This window comes from Hypomesus transpacificus, chromosome 8 (assembly GCF_021917145.1).
Source record: "Hypomesus transpacificus isolate Combined female chromosome 8, fHypTra1, whole genome shotgun sequence".
NCBI classification, from domain to species: Eukaryota; Metazoa; Chordata; class Actinopteri; order Osmeriformes; family Osmeridae; genus Hypomesus; species Hypomesus transpacificus.
In genome coordinates, this window is record NC_061067.1 from 13,705,588 (window position 1) to 13,726,695 (window position 21,108).

At 40.5% G+C, this 21,108-nt stretch overlaps 1 protein-coding gene across 1 annotated transcript in view; it reads left to right on the top strand.

Moving 5' to 3' along the window:
- The first annotated feature begins 1,018 nt into the window (after positions 1–1,018).
- Positions 1,019–21,108, top strand: part of slc22a13b (solute carrier family 22 member 13b) — a 126,192-nt gene continuing 106,102 nt past the window's right edge. The window contains exons 1-2 of the mRNA XM_047023464.1: positions 1,019–1,408; positions 1,891–1,994. Of these exons, the coding sequence (XP_046879420.1) occupies positions 1,034–1,408; positions 1,891–1,994 (479 nt within the window). The 5' untranslated portion in view covers positions 1,019–1,033. The remainder of the gene's footprint in view (positions 1,409–1,890; positions 1,995–21,108) is intronic.

Below are 21,108 nucleotides of genomic sequence, written 5' to 3' on the forward strand. Positions count from 1 at the left end.
AAAATAACGTAACCAGCTGACCAAGGTACAACGTCGCGGCAACGTTGCCCACGGACCTAAAAATGACGTTACCAGCCGACCAAGGTACGACGTCGCGGCAACGTTGTCCATGGGACCAAAAAATAACGTAACCAGCCGACCAAGGTACAACGTCGCGGCAACGTTGCCCACGGACCTAGAAATGACGTTACCAGCGGACCAAGGTATGACGTCGCGGCAACGTCGCCCACTGGTCTAAAAATAACGTAACCAGCGGACCAAGGTACGACGTCGCGGCAACGTTGCCCACTGGTCTAAAAATAACGTAACCAGCCGACCAAGGAACGACGTCGTGGCAACGTTGCCCATGGGACCAACTGGCAACATTCCCTTTATAACGTTGCTACGACGTTGCCACGACGTTGCCAGAAGGTAACGTCGCGGGTTACCAACTGAGCACTTACTGGCAACGTTGCCGCAACGTCATGTGTTAGCTGGGTAATGGCTCGTTATACCATTTGTGTTATATGGTTATTTCATTATTTTTTTTAAAACGAAACAACCAAAAACAAGCCGTAATACTTAAATGTGTGTTTGAGTTAGGCTACTAAAATGACAAAACGATATTACGGCCCTATATTGCGTTTGTCAACACGGGTTGCAAAATAGAAAAAACAATGGCCACAACCTACACGGACCCGTGTGTTAACAATTGTTAAAAACTGTAAAGAAATCCCCACTTGTGGTTATAGGCAACACATTTTTCTGTGGTGTGACAAACGCAGAACACATATTTAGTTCTCATTTTACAGGGGCTTTAAATCCCAGTTTATAAACTTTCCCACTAACTAACAAGCTCTAGTAGTTGGAAGCTATGGCGTTTCACCGCTAACAAGCAATCTGTGTGCACTGTTTAGCCAATAGCTTAAATATTAATTTAATTTGTACATTGCCCGTCCAGTTTGTACATTGACCGTCTGTTTAAAAGCTATTCAAACCTACCTCGTGGACGTCATATCCAACTCGGTTTGTCTTCAGATTACAGTTTCCTAGAATGAGCGGCTTCGGGCAAGTACTCAAAGAGGTCGGGGAGTTTGGCGCATTTCAGAAGCGCTTGCTAATAGCAATATGCATCCCAAACATTTTTACTGCCTTTCACATGTTTGGCCAGGTGTTCACAAGTCTTAATTTCTCACATCACTGTAATACGGACTGGATCCAGACCAATGGCCCTAACTTGACCAAAGAACAACAACAAAATCTCACAATACCTTTGAACAAGGATGGAGAGTACGAATCTTGTAAAATGTTCACAGAAGTGGATTGGGATATTGAGTCGATCAAAACCAACGGGATAAATAGTACCACGAAGTGCACTAATGGGTGGGATTATGAAGCTCCTCAAGACACCACCAGTCTTGTGTCAGAGGTAGGAATGTTGACTGAAATATTGATGTCATTTAAACCGCCTGTAATTTCGGCATAGTCTATTTTTGTATTATGAAGAATTATAAGAACTTTGGTATCCATTGTCGCTGTTGAATTGTAATGCTTGTAACACTTCAATAATATCTGATACCATTTGATTTGGCAACAACCCAACCCATGTTCCTTATGTATTTATCATATCACTACCTTGATAGGAGCCTGTGTCCTCAAATAAGCAACAGTATGTATAACTGGAGATGGGAGCATTTTCTCTGTTTCCTAGTTCCTTGTTTATACTTTGTAGACATAAACTTCAAATATATTATTCTAATCTGATGTGAGAGTGTCTGCTTATCTTTTTTCAGATCAGTTACTATGTTATGCTTCATTGTGTCATCAAGCATGACATCTAGGACATCAAGCTAAACAACTAAGATTTTAGAACTGTCTCTTATTTTCTCAATCTCCTTCCCACCTTCTCAGTTTAACATGGTGTGTGATAACAGAGGTCTAAATGAGGCATCACAGTCCATCTACATGGCTGGCCTTCTGGTTGGTGCTTTAGTCTTTGGGCCAATGGCCGACAGGTATGGAACTTACTTTATTTAACGGCTACAGTGCACTTAACATTACCTGCTATGCCCATTATGAATAGTATGCATAATTTCCATCAGCCCACTTTCAGGACTCACAAATCTGTGTTTGTTTATAACACAGCGCCATGGTTTCAGAACTTTGTTGCTTATGTTAACAGGTAGGCTAGGCTTATACTTTCTGCCTACCTGTACAGCGGAATAATAATTCATAAAGGGATGATCAGAAGTTTGTCTCTTTAGCCATTAATCATGACATTGTTTATTGCAGAATTGTGCCCAACATACTGCTCTCCGTGAGAGTCAGGTAGAGAGAGAAAAGAGGGTGAACATCCCTCTTATAAAACAGTGATGTCATCAGTCACACGTGACTTCATGCCATATGAGGCACAACCTGAACAAACATAGTATCATACATTAATACACTTATCCACTCTCAACAGCTTATGTTGCCGGTTAATCTCACTCCTCAGGTAATGCATGAATACAGCAGTGTTTCCTCTAGGATTTTTTTAAGCAGTGGGGGCAGGTCTGTCCGACCCCCCCCCCCCACCCCCACCCCGGCCGAAACAAAGTGCTAACCCTATATTTCAGAGCAGGTTAATGTAATAGTCTAATACCTAATGTAATATTGCACATGCTTTTGTCCTATTTCCCCTAAAGAAATAAAGTTAGGCTACTTAATGACACCTTACAGTCATTAAGCATGTTCTAAATGGCATAAATGCTGCCAATTAATAATTGACGTAACAATCAAATGGCAATTCAATGTGCAAATCACAATGCAATCCACAATTCAGTTTTAATTATTTTGAATACAAATTTTTATGAACGCTTATTGCATTGCATATTGACAAGGTTTTTTCAACTCTTTATTCAAATGGGAAATAATTTTTCAAATGACAATTCAATGTGCAAAGTGGCAATGCAATCCGCAACTCAAATGGCAAATCAGATGTCAAATGGCAATTCAGTGTGCAAATGACAATGCAATCCGCAATTCAGTTTGTATTATTTTGAATTCAAATTTTAATGAACGCTTATTGCATTGCATTTCATATTGACAAGGTTTTTTCAACTCTTTATTCAATAGTCTATACTCTATAGCATTAACATACATGTCACCACGCTCTTCTTGTCAGTGGTTCGTCAAGGCGGGTCTTCAGTTTGGACGTCACTTCCTCATTCAGTGACTTGGAAAACAGTGAACAGTTGGCAATTTTCAATTTGGTCTTCAGTGAGGACTTTGACGTTTGTTTTGTGTTTATTCTGACACCTTAAATTTAGCTAATGCTCAAATCGGGACTCAACAGTAGGCTACAATTGAATTAAATATTTGCCTTTAAAAAGACAGACTGCAATACTGTTGTTGAAGAAAGTGTTATAGTCCGCCTCTTCACTAACGGAAAGACTAAGTCTAAGTTCTGGTTGTATTATCAATCTGCAGATTTAGAGAGTTTATAGCTCAAGACATAAAATGACCCATTTCAGTGCACTGGTTCGTGCAAGTTCAAACCGAGGTGAAGTTAGTTTCATATTCGAAATTTGTCTCGCATTCGGAAGATGCTGCTTTGCGGTGTCGTGTTAGGGACCGGGTGAAAACTACCCATACAATTTTGAAAAATGATGACTTTTATAATATTTTTATGGATATAAAACCTCTAACGAACAGCAGAGTATTCCAACAATGTCTATACCTCTCCCTGCCACCAAAGCTGATATCAAACCTCCGTCCCTGAACTGTTGTATAGTGGGTTAAGCAAGGGGAGTTTATATAGCAGAGTACCCAGCTAACACGTTGTGGCAACGTTGCCAGTAGGTGCTCAGTTGGTAACCCGCGACGTTACCTTCTTGCAACGTTGTGGCAACGTAGTAGCACCGTTATAAAGGGAATATTGCCAGTTGGTCCCATGGACAACGTTGCCACAACGAAGTCATACCTTGGTCGGCTAGTTACGTTTTTTTTAGACGTGTGGACAACGTTGCCGCAACGTCGTACCTTGGTCGGCTGGTTACGTTATTTTTTGGTCCCATGGACAACGTTGCCAAGGCTTTGTACCTTGGTCGGCTGTTTACGTAATTTTTAGACCCGTGGACAACATTGCCGAGACCTCGTACCTTGGTCGGCTGGTTACGTTATTTTTAGACCCGTGGACAACTTTGCCGCAACGTTGTACCTCGGTCGGCTAGTTGCATTATTTTTTGGTTCCGTGGACAACGTTGCCGCGACGTCGCTCTTTGGTCGCAAGACAACGGATCTCGAGTGCAATATAGTGGTTTATCCAGAGATGGAGAGATTACACTGGACTAGTGATGTGTCGTTGGTGAACAATTCGTTCATTTTGAACGAATCCTTAAGAGGACTCGGGAGAAACGAGTCCTCTCAAAGAGTGATTTGTTCATTTTCTCATGGCCGCGCATCGGGACTGTTGCATAGGCTCGTCCAAGTAAACAGAAATGATTCGTTAATTTCCCGACTCGGTCTTCGGGTACGAGTCTTTGGATCATTTTTCACGTGACCTGCATAGGCTCTGTACCGGTAGCTAGAGGAACGATTCGTTCATTTCCCGACTCGGTCTTTCTACGAGTCTTTGGATCATTTTTCATGTGACCTGCATAGGCTCTGTACCGGTAGCTAGAGGAACGATTTGTTTATTTCCCAACTCGGTCTTTCTACGAGTCTTTGGATCATTTTTGACGTGACCTGCATAGGCTCTGTTCCGGTAGCTACAGTAACGACTAGTTCATTTCCCAACTCGGTCTTTCTATGAGTCTTTGGATCATTTTTCACGTGACCTGCATAGGCTCTGTGCTGGGAGCTAGAGGAACGATTCGTTCATTTCCCGACTCGGTCGTTCTACAAGTCTTTGAATCCTTTTTTCACATGACCCATTTTGTAGTAGAAGAAACAGTTTCCTCACTCCCTTTCGCGTGGCCGCTGTTTTAGTAAGACGTTCATGATATTCGCTCAAGTCATCATACTGACTGGTTTTGTAATTTTCACTTTACAGTTACACTTACAGTTTAGTGCAGTGTAACTGTTTGCTGTGATATTTAAATGCTAGTGTGATAATAAATGACAAAATCATACAAACTGTCATGATACATTAGTTCAATGCAGGAATTTATTTTGAAATAGTATCTGCTGGTGCACATGTCATGCTCTAACCTACATGAGAATATGATACGTGTTTGCAGTGGACGGATAGCCCCCCCCACCCCCCCGTTGAAATGAACGAATGATTAGAAAAAAGATTTGTTCATTTTACTGAACGAGATTCAAAGAACCGAATCAGTAAAATGATCTGAACTTCCCATCACTACACTGGACTGCTCTCAGTTCTGACACTAATGTAGTCATAGTCTACATGAATTTCAATCACACACAATATTAAATGTTGCATCCCAGCACGTATAAATGTAGAAAATGCATGTAATTCATGTGCAGCTCAGCCCCAGCATGTCATTGGTCATCAATGTTCTCATATGCTGAAACATAGCTTTAATAAATAAAATACTTAACTGATATAATTTAGTCTTTCATTCTTTACTATAAACATGTACAAAAGCAATCAATGTGTGATCACATGATTAAGCAAACTTTCTTTGTATAGCACACCAAAGCTGTATGACACACAATGCAAATTTGTGCTTCAATAATTTTGTAATACAAAATTGTTAAATGTGACCAAAAGGTAAGCGACTCTAAAGAGTTTCATTTCCAAAGACAAGTCATCACAGAATATTAAAGTTTTTCCTTAGCAAACCTGCCCCTCAGCCTGCCGCTGAGCAACAACTTTGAGGCATGCCCATTTCAACGCATCGCTGAAACTGGGGTTTCCGAAGAGATTTTGTTCCACCGTCTTCCACGCATTGGATTTCACCTGGAAAATGAGCTACTTCAAAAGGTGAGTTTCTTAACAGAAATAGTTTTAAATATATAAATGTATTTTCAGAGATTTGATGGGGCATGCTCTTACGTATAGGTTTGAAATGTAGGCTATCTAGCCTGTTTATCTGCTATCAGATTCATATAGTTTACATTAGGATTTTGCTAGCTAGAGGTAATAGGTTAAACCCTCCAGAAAGTTATGTTGAAATAGTGAAAATGCATATATGATGTCAAAGTTTAGCATCTCACAAATCACCCACAAAAGAATCAGTGAAAATAAACGTTCAGAACTGTAGAAAACCTTGTTCCAAAATATTTTATTTAGCCCTGAAATTTCAAAAACTGTGGAGCCAGCAGTGCATGGCTGATCACGTTTTGATCACAGTCGGTCATGGCATGCACAGCAATATGGCGTTATAAAAAACTGCGTTGTCGCTCCTTAGTAAGGACCTTATATGTTTGAGCCGTCTAATTCAAAATCACCTTAAATTAATTGAGTGAATTACAAAATGCTTTGCTATCTATATTACTCCTAAGTATTATGCTATAATCTATAGCTAGCACAGATCTGTGAAGACCTCGAGGTGCAACTAGAATTCCCATGGGAGAAAAAGGTTTTCACGGCCATTCTTCATGAAATGAGAATGTTAAATTTTTTGAGGAATAGGCTACTGTTTACAACGATGCCATAACAATTTACTGTAAAAGCTTGACTTATCTCTTCTCTTGATAACAGGATGTATAATGTCGTGTCAAAGGACTGGTTGGGATTGTAGCCCACTTTTAAAGAAAATGGGGTAAGTATACTTCAAATCTATAAACGTATCATGTCACTAATTCTTTTTTTTTGCAAATGTGTTTATTGGACTTTCTCTCTTTTTTTTCCTCTTTTCAAGGAACAACAAGTGACAAATACAGTATACGCCAAAAACAAGATACCAGACCAAAAAATTATAACTCTTATGATAAAAATAACGTAAATGAAACACTCAAAACTAGATGGCACGCTCATTGGAACATAGGCAAGGGGTAATTAGACAGAGGGTTGCCCAGCAATTGTACAGGGGTAATGACTGCATGGTCACTTTAGAGCCCTAAGAAATTGATGGCCCTTTACAAAGTCCAAGAAGAAAGTCCACATTTCTTCAAACAGTGCATATTTTCCTTTCAGTGTATAATATATTTTTTCCATGGCTATAACTTGCACAATGTCCTCCAGCCATCCTTTGGTAGTCGGCCTCTTTATAGTTTTCCAACATTTTGCAATAGTCCGTCTGGCTTGCAGTAGTCTTAGGGTAACCATCTTTCTGTTAACTCTGCTGAGATTAATGTCCAAAATGCACATTCTTGGGCTAATAGGAAGAATCACCTCTGATGCATTTGTAAGATAGAAATACGTTTTCTCTGGTGTAGGCTTACCACAATATTTTCTACTGCCGAGAGGTCAGGTACTGAGAGCTTTTTTTGGTTCTTGTAGATGAAGTCTCTGACTTGTAGGTATTTGAAGAAATGTTTAGCAGGTATGTCAAATTGTTTTCTGATGTCTTCAAATGGCATGAGAACACCCTCCTGAAAGAGATCTGCTTTTTGGCCAATACCTTTGTCTGGCCATAGTTAGAGTACAGGAAACCCTCAGGTACCTAGGAACTTCATGCGGTTTATCTGAGTATAGATACCTATAAAGAGGTATGTAGCAACCGATAATGTAATAACGGCCAATAACGTAATAATTCAAATGTAATAAAACCAATAAGGTAATAAATTGCCAATAATGTAATAAAGTTGTTAAGCCAATAATGTAATAACGCTTTGCCAATAACGTAATAACTTATTACGTTATTGGCTGGTTATTACGTTATCGGCCTTGCATTGTAAAAAACTTTGAAAATGTAATAACAGAGCCAATAAGGTAATAACTGAGGTATCACTTTATTTTATCTTCAATTTCTGGAGAGAAAGTGTCACTCTTAGCCTTAATATTGCATCTTGCAAAAGATCATTATTAGGTCGGATTAAATATCCAACCTTACAGATACCCCTCCACCCTCGAACCCCCCTCCACAGGAGGCCTTAAAGGAGCAATTAAGTCAATTTGTATTTATACCTCAATCTTAGGGTTCCGTTATAGTACTCCGAGTATCCAACTCTTTGACCATGCAGGTGCTTTGATGGAGTCTTGAGTCTTTCTAAGTTCTGCATTGCAGTTTTCAGTATGGTTTTGCAATTCACCGCCGGAACACTAGGGGCTGTGGGAATGAGTCGTTATCTGACCAATGACAGCCCCGCGGTCTCCATTGGTCACAGTCGCCTCATCAATGTGTATAAAAGACACTTAAATACTAAAATAACTTAACACACATGTACCTGAACTCATAAAGTCTAATCTAACTGTAAAACTGCTAGCATAATTTACATAGTTGTTGTAGTAGATAAATAGATCAATAAATATAATCTGTTAAGTATTGCTGTGCAGAAAAATATGTTGTAATAAGACAGCTGTGAGGTTTATACCCAAGTAGGCTAGTTTTATTTCAGTTTTATCCATTAGATGACAGTGTAGATTAAGGAATTTAATTGTGTTAGCTAAGCCTGATATGAAAATTAAACTTAATGACAAAATAACTGCTTAGAGAGTAATATGAACTAACCAGGCTTTTAGCTCAGACTCAGTGCGTGTTCTCATGTTGAGGCTGTGTTGCGATGATATTGGTCATTCAGAACTATGTGTAACATACTGGTTCATTTAAAATGAGTATGAGATTGTTGCCTGAATGTTTGATCAAACAAATTTGTTCACCCATTTTGAGGCCCTCAAGGGCCAAACACAGCAGGTATTCATATCTGCACATGTTAGCACTCTACACATCTAGGTACATTAAACGTTTGGATAGGAGGAGCTCCCCTTGCAACATACATTTCTCACATGAAGTAACAATCAGTACTGATTGGTCAGTAGGCCGAGCTTTTACATGTATGCGCTCTAACCTTGGACATAACCTGTTCCAGGTTAAGTTTGCAGCATGAAAAATGAAAGCTAGGTTAAAAAGCCACTTTTGTGTCACCACATACCCTTGCTTTGAGCACAACATACTTCGCTAACCCATTAATCTCTCTTTGTAGTATACCCCACAAGTTATATTATCCTGTGTTCAAAGTTGAAAAACTTAACTGTGAAGAATAACTGTGTCTTTACATACATACACCATTATGAGCAACTGTCTATTTATAAAATAATATCTGTAAGAATTGTAATGACCCAAATGATAAAATTAAAATAAGCTAGCCCTAAGAAAGAGAGAGGTGCCCGGTTCATTAAATTACAGTGAAATTATATTTATGGAATTTACGGATTTCCTTAATTCAAGAACCGCATGGATGTGCATATGTGGATGAATGAGTGCATTAAATCAGTTTAGGAGCAGCATCTAGATTATATGCATCAGACAAAAATGTAGCTTTTAAATATTGGTGATTAAAGCAGTATGATATGATATCATTGAATAAGGGTCGGCTTAGTTATTTTATTTTCAGCCAAATCTGCAAGCAATTGAATGTTGCTTTGTGGATCAGACTGGCCCTAACACTGTTTTGGCCCATTCAAGAATCCCAGAGTAAAAGTAGAGCTTTGCTTATGGTAGCCCGACGTGTGCCTCCAAAAAATGTTACCAGTCGAGGCGACTGGGACCTATGGAGACTGCGGGGCTATCATTGGTCAGATAACGACTCATTCCCGCAGCCCCTAGCGTTCCGGCGGTGAATTGAAAAACCATACTGAAAACTGCAACGCATAACTTAGAAAGACTCACGACTCCATCAAAGCGCTTGCATGGTCAAAGAGTTGGATACACGGAGTACTATAATGGAATCCTAAGAGTGAGATATAAATCCAAATGGATTTATAATTGCTCCTTTAAGGACTCCTGTGGAGGAGGGTTTGAAGGTGGAGGGGCATCTGTAAGGTCAGATATTTAAACATCTGTTGCAAGATGCAATAGTAAGGCCAAAGAGTGACACTTTCTTTCCAGAAATTGAAGATAAAATAAAGTGATACCTCAGTTATTACATTATTGGCTCTGTTATTACATTTTCAAAGTTTTTTTTTCCAATGCAAGGCCAATAACGTAATAACCAGCCAATAAAGTAATATAAGTTATTACATTATTGGCAAAAAGTTATTACGTTATTGGCTCAACAACTTTATTACATTATTGGCTTTCAGTTTCAATCTCAGTGATAGCCTTTTCATTTTGCAGTGTTTTAATCCGCCATGGTAGTAATTTACCCGTTGATTCTCCCTGATCATAGTATGTCTGCTTTAACCGAGTGATACTGTTTAAGGCCTTACTTGCTGTAACCTCATTATATTTAGCCCTTAATTCTGAGAGCTTCTGTACATTCTCTGGTGTATTATTCATTGAGAGCTCCCTTTTTCTAGGTCTTTAATATCTCGCTCAAGTTCAGTCAAAAGGAGATGTGTCTTATTTGTATTGCTACTTGTATAAGAAATCATTACACATCTAATAAAGGCTTTAAAAGCTTCCCATCTAATAGATGCTGAGGTTTCATCTGTATTGGTAGCAAAGTAAAACTCAATATTCCTTTTCACAAAGTTTAGACATTTCTGATCATGGAGCCATCTTAGGCTAAGCCTCCACACTGATTGGCCCCTGGCATGTGAAGTAAGGCGGTACTGCAAAAACAACAGGGGATGATCTAAATAACTATGCTTTTGTGTCCACAGTCCTGTACAAAGGTCGTAAGAGACCCAGAGATAAAAAAAAGTTGCATTAATATTCTAGTTTGGTGGGATTTCTAATTCTCCAGATATCACAAAGATGCAGCTCTGACATGAAGTGGCCAATCACATTCTGGGTATTTGTATGGGATGAGTCATTTCTCGTTGATCGGTCTAGAAGGGAGTTGGGAGCGCAATTAAAATCCCCACCCATAATTATTTCACCTCGAAAAGAGGAAACTGTCATGAAGAGGTTACTGAAGAATGTGGCATCGTCATTGTTGGGCCCATAAACGTTTACAAGAATAATTTCTTGATTTAAAAGAGTTCCCCCAACTGCCACAAATCTACCCGCAGGATCCTGGAGAAGTTTGAGAATTCTAAAGGGGACTGATATATGGATAAAGATAGGGCTGGGCGATATGGGTAAAAAATTATCAATATAGATATTTATATTCGATAACGCTAATTAAACAATAGACCACAGATCTGTAGTGGTAGCTAAATAAGTCTCCTCCTTAACTTTTTCCCTACACTCGGCATAAAGTTTAGGCAGAGCGGTGTGAGAGAAATGTGTGCGGCCAGGGAGCACGTACCTGGGGTCAAGTAACTTAAGCTTTTTAAAACCTTGCTTTTTATCAATAGCCTACCTATCAATACCTTGGCGCAAACTCACACTTTCTGCATGTTCCAACGAGTGATTTTGCTTCAGGTGGTAAAAAAGGTTTCTTATATATTAGTACTATAACTGGACCAATACGTCCAATACCAATATTGGTCCAGAGACGTTCTAAGAAATCCGCAAACCATTTACGGACCTAGCAAGCGGTTGCCTTGGAGATGTTGACAACAAGGCGTATGTTCCAAATTCTTCGTGTTTGATTTGGGATTTTTCCTACATGTTGTTATATTATATAAAAAAACAAATATGGACTTTTCGACAGCTCTACCAACACCTTTGTAAGCAGAGATTTATTAAAACGTTTGTTAACCGAGACCGTAGGTCAAGGTCAACAAGAAGTCCACATATGCAGTTTGTCGTATTACCAGACTTGGTAGCCACCTGTTTGTTTACTACACCAATATGCACCGAACATTGCTGTGCTCTTTGTCGGATTTCAAAAAGCCAAACAACTTTTAAATAACTGAAGAAGACAAACCCTTTTTATCAATTTCTTCATTGAAAGTTGCTCCCTCACCATGGCTATCACTGCCACTGTTTTCGGCAATAATACTAATTTTCCGCGGTTAACATTAGCTACTCTACATTAGCTACATTAGCAACTTCCTGCTGCATCACAGAAATTAAATGGACTGCTGTTCCTAATTATTCTCTATTATTGAAAATTAATTAATGTTACGATATATTTATCGAGGGAAGTCATTACTTCGATAGTTATTTTTATCGATTTCTCGCCCAGCCCTAGATAACGATTGCTACTCCTCTTGCCTGTGAGGAGGAGCAAGAAGCTAGAATTTGCCCAGGCCATCTCCTCCTTATGCGCACAATCACATTTGACAATAAATGTGTTTCTTGGAGAAATATGACTTTTGCTTGGAGGTGTTTAAATCTGGACAGTATTTTGCTTAATTTTAACCAATTTTCTCAAACCCCTGACATTCCATTCAGAAATTGTAGATTATATTATTTAAGACAAATAAACCAACTCAAAAAATATATAATTTAAAAGAAAAGGTGTCACTATGTCCCCTTTTGTTAATCTGCGCTTTGTTTTGGTTTGGTGTTTTCCACACGGCACAAGCACAATTGGCTGCAGAACTACAAACTCTGCCATAGCCTATTTTGTCGGTATTATTAGTCAAAATGGCAAAGAAATCTGTGGTATGGCAGCATTTCATTAAAGTACATTTACAAAGTACCGGGTGACTCGAAAAACTTTGAATGCAAACTCTGCCAACGGTTTATTTTTAAGTTTTTTTTAAGTTCAACGTCGAATATGATGTAGCCTACCACCTTAAAAGCGTAAGTTGGCCTAGCCCTACTTCGCTCATGCTAACGCGCTGGGTTGAAAAATGAATATGCCTATTATAAGATCCAAATTATGACATTATCTTCTCCGGCCAAGACAACAAAATCTTTCTCTATTGCACCGTTCCCCACTCAGCTTCTACGTAACTTCGCATGCTGCAAATTCAGGCAGTGATAAGCGCGCTCTGATGATTCGCATGTTAAACAAAGAATATTTTTAATTTGTAGTACATAGTAATATATACTAAATACCATCGGGCATTTGGTTACAACAGGACTGGTGATATGAGTGTTATTATTAGTAGGCGGCTGAATCTGCAATGTCCAGCAGCCATTGAGTCAGATCGCGAAAATGTTGTGCGTTTTTTTGTAAAAAAGCGTTTCAAAGCGTTTCACTGTTAGTCGAGTCTTGGTCAACCAAAGAAAATCTTAGTCGGGGACAGCCCTACCAGTGTGCCATCAAAACATGAAAAATAACAAAAATACAAAACAGTAACAAACGCTCCCTCTCTAGAACGGAGACGGAGCCCTCCTAAGTCCCTGTTCCCCCTAATTGCACAGACCCCAGTCACCCTCTTGCAATACACTGAAATTCCGGACAACTTGCATTGATCCTTAACTTAGGAGCAGATACAAAACATTGATCAAATTTGTGTGGAACCCACGTCCGATAGAAATTGTCAAGTATAAAAAACTAAAAGTAAACCCAGGTACAATACTGTGCAAAAGTCTTAGACACAATAAAAAAATATAAATAAAAGTTAAAGCAAAATGCTTTAAGAAATAATTAAATAAAAAATTTGACAAAAGGTTTGGCAAAATTGCACTTTTATACTGCTGCACAAATAAAAAAATTATACTACATATATTTCTTTGATTAAATGTTGCATTCAAATCTGATACACTTCAACAAATTTTTTTTGCAACATTACATTTAGATTTACTATAATTCTAATGTATTTTACTACAAATAGGTACGGTACAAAACTTTCTGCATCACTATAAGTATTCTCATCTGCCTCCTCACCGACGAGACACCATAGATGTTGTTAATAAACTGCTTTGCGCAATTCCTGTGTTGTTCTTAATTACGAATGAAATATCAATGATTAAAGCTGCCTTGTGTACACATCACCCTCATCTAAACATGTAATTCAAGAAAATCTGTAGCATTTCATTGAAGAAATACAGTATAAGACATTATTTGTGTTCAAAATCTTGGGTGCCCAAGACTCATGCACAGTAGGCCACTGTCTGTGTAACACCGACCCACAACATTATGTAAAATGAAACAAAACGTAGTGATACAATTAAACGGGGGCAGGTATAATACAAACAATGTGATACATGACATTCTTATCTAATAAAGCTTAGTCTGCGTTTATCCGTTATTTCGGATCCAGGCGTGCTAGCAAAATCTAGCTAGACTCACTCACGACATTGTCCCCTTCTGTCTGAGACCGTTCTTTCTCGATCTCTCGGATGAAGGCTTCTACATCTGTTGGAGTAAGAAATGTAAGCGGGTTTACCCTTGTGGTAGATTCTCATCTTTGCCGGGAACTGTCATCTAAACTCACTATCCAGATCGTGCAGTCGGGTTTTCACGCCATCGAACATTCTCCTCTGTTGTTGGATCTCGGGGGAGAGATCTGGAAAAAACATCACCCGATTCTCCTCGAACTGTGGAGATTTCTTCTTGCGAGCGGCCTTCATCCCTCGGTCTCTTACGGTCAGCCAGCGGAACCGCTCGAGGAAAAGGTTTTAGGTTTGGTTTGTTCGCTTTAAAAGTGGCTGCATTTGGAAGTCTGAAGGCTTGGTTGATGTAAGGTGGAATCGGGAAATGTTCTTGACCAAGGAGGTAACCACTTGTTGAGGAAGGACACTAGGTCACCTTTCTCTGCGTTTTCTGGCAAGCCCACCAGTCTCAAGTTCAGGCGGCCCTGGCGGTTTTCCATGGTCTCCACTGACCTGGGGTCTCATTTATAAAACTGTGCGTAGGATTCTTACTAAAAGTGTACGTACGCCCAAAAGCCTAAAATGGCGTACGCACACAAAAATTCAGATTTATAAAACCGTGCGCACGCACACCTGTACGCAATGTTCCCTTTATAAATCACAGATTAACCACAAGTGTGCGTACGTGAATCAGCATTGTACCTCGCCCTGAACACGCCCATTTTTAACCATAAATGGTCAATGCAAAGCACCTCATGAATACTAATCTACTATATTAATGGCCCTAATCTCATGACCCTGGTAGCGATTGTTCTCGAATCATGGCGAACAAAAAAACTAAAAAGAGAAAGTTCTCGGACACCGAGATTGAGGTTCTTGTAGGTGAGGTGGAGGCCCGAAAACCAACATTATTTGGTGGCCACAGCAGTGGGATCACAAATTTAAAAAAACTATGCGAGTGGCAGCATATTGCGGCTGCCGTCAACGGTGCCAGTGGGACAGAGCGCACAGTGGCAGAACTAAAAAAAAAGTGGTCCGATCTGAAGGTAAAGTATACTACATCTTTGTATTCCTTTACTGACATCTATTTAATTTGTTGTATGTTTTGTTGTGTATTTGAAGAGGTGTTAGTTAAATGTGCTCATTTGTGCAAAATAAATAATCTCATTCATTCATTCCAGGTGGAGGCAAAGAGGAAACTGTCCTCCCACCGCCAGAGTGTGGCTGCAACTGGTGGAGGCCCAAGCACACCTGACCTATCGCCAATTGATGCAAAAATTGCTGCCATAATTGGCGAGGTCAGCGTGTGTGGGATTGTGTCGGAGAAGGAGGGAGACACCGACGCGACCACTGAGGAACAAGGTAAACAGTTTTATTGTAGGCCTAAAGCGTGAATCCAGCTAATCAAATGTTTTTTCCCCAGTCCATCCAGAGTCTGGAGCAGTGGGTGGGTAGGAGGTGCCCGTCGAGGAGAGTGAGGGGTCCCCGGCAGACCAGCGTTCGGCTTCATTCAGCGGTGCACCTCCTGCACATGGCAGTGGTCGGGTGCTCACTGACGCCGTCCTTCACCTGCAGCAAGACACAGTCAACGCAATTAATAACGTGTCAAGCGAGCTACAGCAGATAAGGAAAGTACTTGAAGAAATTGCTCAAATATAAAAAAAATGTTGCAAAATGAAACTTGATAGTTGTCTTTCTTACAAACGCTGCATGACATCCTCACGTATTCTTGCCCCATGCTGATGTGCCTCTTGTCGAGCAGGGGGCAGTCGTTCGGGGTCACAATGCTGGGGGGGAGGGAGGTCAGGAGGGAGAGGGATACCGTTCCTCAGTGCCACATTGTGCAGAACACCACACGCCCTGATTATGGCGCACACCTTTGCCGGGTGGTACAGTAGTCTGCCACCTGAGGCATCCAAAGCACGCCATCGGCATTTCAGTAGGCCGATGGCACGCTCCACGACCGAGCGCGCACGAGCGTGGACCTCGTTGTAGCGCAATTCCTCTGCGCTCCGCGGGTTCAAAAATGGGGTAAGGAGCCAGCGTCTGAAGGGGTAGCCACTGTCACCTACGGGTGACTGCAGGTTATAATTAATACATAATTATATTCAACATCAAGACAAATGGTTAACATTTCTAAATGCTAACTCACCAATAAGCCAGCCACCGCGACCTGCGCCTGCCTGTAGTCTGTTCCCTACACTGCTATTTGTCAGTATAAAGGAATCGTGTGGAGCCAGGCCAGCGTGCCATGATGTTACTGAGAACCATTTTGGAGTCACATATGACTTGCACATTAATTGAATGGACATGCTTTCTATTAACGTAAGCATATTCGTTTACATATGGAGCCCTTATGGCAATATGAGTGCAGTCAATTGCGCCGATTACATTCGGGAAATCGGACATTGCTGCAATTGCATTTTAATTTCGGCCTGTTCTTGCACAGTATAGGGAAACTTGATGTATCGACTACCCATTTTAATAATGACTTCCAAAACAGCCGGCATTATGGCACTCAGGGACGGCTGCGATATACCAGACCTATAGGATGATATACAATTAGATTATATCCAGACAAGCCTTAGTGCTTGAGTTGAAGATGATATAAAACACATACCTGTCTGCCTATTCCCTCTGGAGACAGCCGGTTGCCAGGAACCCCAGAGTGGTGAGGACCTGCGTTTGGACTGGGATGGCATGGTTTCGGCGAGTTGCTCTCTCTAGTACTAGACCCAATTCAGTACATAGATCCAAGAGCAAAGCTCTAGGGAATCTAAATCGGCTTATTAGCCACTCATCATCGTGGGCCAGTAAATCATTACGGTCCCCAAATACTCATTCTCTCCTGATTCTGCCATTGGCGTAGTCCTCCAGCAGTGCCAACAGTGCCATCATGCAATATTACGCACGGGGGTCCCCGCAGTATTTATGTGACTACAATTCTTGTGATTGTTGGCACCTTGGTAAAGTCTCAGCATCAATTAGGCCTACTGGTATCCACCACCCGAGATTTAATTGGAAAAAAGCGTAATAGGTAGGCCTAAACACACGTTTCTTCCTGACGGTTTTGTTATGAATTAATGTTTGGACTGATGAGGACGTAGTGTAGCGATTGCGCAGAAGCTTAAAGACTGTATTTCCAGTTTTTGACATATAATTATATAGGCTATGCACAGTATTAAAGAAATATATTTAGTTATACAATGTGACGCTGAATTTTGATTTAAAATTTGAGTTGGACTGTACAAGGTGTTTATGGAACAATTATCACTCAGTACAAGCTCAAATAATACTGCTGGATTAAAACTTAATGATAATTATGACATTTAGTTAACAAAACATGTGTGAGAAAAACAAAATATATCAATATTACGAGTAATCGTTCTTTCCGCATTTACTTTCTGCAGTCTGACTACAGTACGGTCATCTGCGTCGCCAATTCCAACTGTTTCCAAAATGTGCGTAGGCCTACGGGAGGGTCGGAGTTTGCGTGGAGGACCGTACATTCTCCCGTCAAGTTTGTTTTTTATAAATCACAACCTTTGCGTGGAAAGTGGCGTACGCACATTTTCAGCCCCGTTTTGAGCGTACGGAAGCTTTATAAATGAGACCCCTGGTGAGGGCTAGCAGCTTTCTTTGAGCAGTTGCAGCCGGTAACTAAGTCACTCAATTGATCCTCAGTAGAACTGATTCTGCCCCACTTAGCCTTTCGGAGAAGAAGTCTAAGGCTTCTTTGATCTCACGATTTGAGGTGATAACTTATTTGAGCTGGGCAGAAGTCTTTTCGAAGAGCGTGAATAGCTGCTAAAATTCCATCATCACTAGCTTGGGTTTCTGGAGCCTTACAGTGCGTTCACACTGCAGCGACGCGATGCTAGCGACAACATGTTTTCCATTCATTTTCTATGAAGCCAGGCGAATCGCTTGCGTGGTGCATTGTGGTAGCGACGCGACAGAGGTGAGATTTTCTCAACTTTATGCAAATGAGGAGCGATTTTTGCTAGCGATGGCCAATCGGAGTGTTTTCTTGTTTCTCCTAACGTAGCAACCATGGCAAACATTTCTAGCTTTCTAGGTTTCAAGGTGGAATAGAAACTAATCGTTTGTGTGGCTGCTTACCCAGTCCTGTACGATACATAGCTGTATTTGTACAGAGATGTTAATTTAAAAAAAACAATGCATGGCGCAAGGTTTGCCGAAGTTGTGGGTGCTTGTACTTTCAAATTCAGTTTAGTTACATTACGTAACTTTGTTCTGTGGTAACTAGCTAGCTAGCCCGGCTGGAACTCCCTATCGTATCGAGAGATTAGCAGAGACTGAGGAATATAGTAAAACGTATTCTACACATGTCAACGTGTATGTCTATTAAACAGTTTTGTATGTTGTATACAAGTTGTATTTTGATCAATGTTGCAACTACGTAAACCCAAGTCTGCACACTTGGCCATGACAACTACAATAGTGACTTTAGAGAACTACATTCTACATTTATCTGTTTGAAACGCCCCCGAGCGTGGTGAACTGTGGGAAGGCAAGCGATGGCAAGCGATTCGCGTCGCTGCAGTGTGAACGCACTGTTATCTAGCCCCTGAGTTAACTCAAGATCGTCATCTTTCTTCTTCTCTTTACCTCTTGAACCGGATTTATTCGACTTCATTTTGGATCCTACTTATATCTTGCACTCATATCACTCGACCAAGACTTTTTAACAAATCAAACTAACAGGTTTACATTTACATAAGATATATTTTACCGGAGCACATGGGTTTTGCAACTTCTCACGTCCACGTCATAACCGGAAGCCCATGTTACTAATTCTACCAATTTGTACATGACATCTGTTTTTGGATTAAGTTTATTTGTTTTAACCTTTAAATGCGTGAGTTCTAGCATAAATGTTTCCGACGCTTCCACCACTGTGTGTTATTTTTCCAAAACGGAAGCTAGCTAGCTTTAATTAGCTTCGGTTACCTAGCATAATGCTCGTAGCAATGCTACTACCTGCCAGTGTTACTTGTTTGCCTACTAATTGTACATTTTGAAGCCATACTATAGCGTTTGTCAGTTCAACATTCAAATTGCTGCTGACAATAAGTTCATGACTTCTAATTGCCTATATGCCACGCACCTCCGCTCCACGGTCTCAACCACCACGTTCACTTCCTGTCTCTCTGTCAACGCAATAACAATGGCTGCATTTTTCACCCGCTCACTCCTGGATCTCCCAACAATATCCCTGACAGATGTGAGCAGAATTATCCAGGCTAATTCAGCCACAGCCACCGCAAGAAAGGACAAAGGATTTAAACACTACGTTTCGAATTATGTCCATAATTATGAAGGTACGGTTAAAATTAAGTGTTTGCCTAGCGTACATGTTAGCGAGAGTAGCTAACGACGTTACTGTAATGCTCAGTTGCACTAATCATCCTTATTACTGTTGTATTTTGTCCAGTGTCTTATTGGTATAATGTATTTAACCGTAATTCAATGTTAATCACAGTTTCAAACCAGGGTCTGGCAGGGCTAACAATTAGGTGTCAGTGCTACCGATCAATGAGGAAAAGTCAACCTTTATTAAGTTGTAAACAAATGTGATGCATTCCCAACTATCTTTTGTCATGAATTTCACTAACATTGCAGGTACCGGTAGACATTATCCTGATATTAACCACAGAAGAATTCACCTGGCATGACGTTTGAACAGTAACACAATGTTGGCATGTCGACTGTCCATGTGATGTCGATTCAACCTGTAACTTCTCATGGAGCGAGCCACTTCAAAGCTAACAAGCTCAACAAAAGTAGCTCGATACACGCTACAGGTTAAATCCACCTCACATGGAGACTTAGCTTGCTACATTTACTGGTAGCTTAGCTCACTACATTTTCCAAGTAGATTACCCAACACTTATTTTTAGGCTACACGTAGCCACGTACCCAATACACTGTCCTCTACAATCTAGGTAACATTAGATTACATTGCAGCGGAAGTAAACGTGGTGACTGAGAGTTTTAGGCGGAAGTACGTCAGCTCATTGTGGCATATAGGCAATTGCAGATGCTGTGATGAAGTGGAAGACAGGACTGGGAGAGAAGGCTGTGGAGCTGCTCATAGCGGAGACACTCAAACACGCCCCGGCAGCCCATTCAAAACAAGCCAGGTGAATGAATCATGATTGCAGCTTCCATATCCAACCTTTCACATGGCTATGTGACAAAAAACTAGAATCCCATAATCATTTTTTTATGATGTATATTTTTATAGATGTGATTTTTTAATGACTTGTACCCCTTTTGCATGTTGATAGGATACTAACTTATTTTGTGCTTCATTGTCAGGGCCAACAGACAGGACCTGTAGCAGGGACTGGCAGAAGATTTTAATTCACTGTTTGGCACTTTGTTTGAAATAAAATGACTGAATGTTACATTGAAATGTTGCCTTGTTTATGATTAGCTTGAGTTAGGCTACACACCACACAAACATAGTCCTCCTGAAGTTGGCTATATGTAGCCCATTATTCAAGAACAAGTAGCATTTTGGGCAAATGAGGTCTGCATATAAACCGCACCAATATAAGCAGTAGAATTGAGAAATATAACTTAATAATATATAATAATTAATATTACTTCATCGACGATTCAGTTACGGACTGGCAACGTCACAAAATTATGTTGCTAGGATGTCGCGGTTACGGACTGGCAACGTCACAAAACAACTTTGCTAGGAGGTCGCGGTTACAGACTGGCAACGTCGGAAAATAACGTTGCCACAACATTGCGGTTACCTTCTGGCGCCCCACAGATGCACTGTCCCGCAACGTCGCCAAAGACGTTGCGGCAACGTATGTTTGGTCCTCGAGTGACATTGCGGAAACGTAAGGGCAACGTAACTGTGTTAGCTGGGTCCTCACGAATACATTTTCGTTGTAGGATTTATTATGACATTAGATTACAAGTAAACGATTTGTTGGTGAAATTATCATTACCTGTGGTTTCAAACCATTGTAGCTCACTGCAGTGCTGCCTA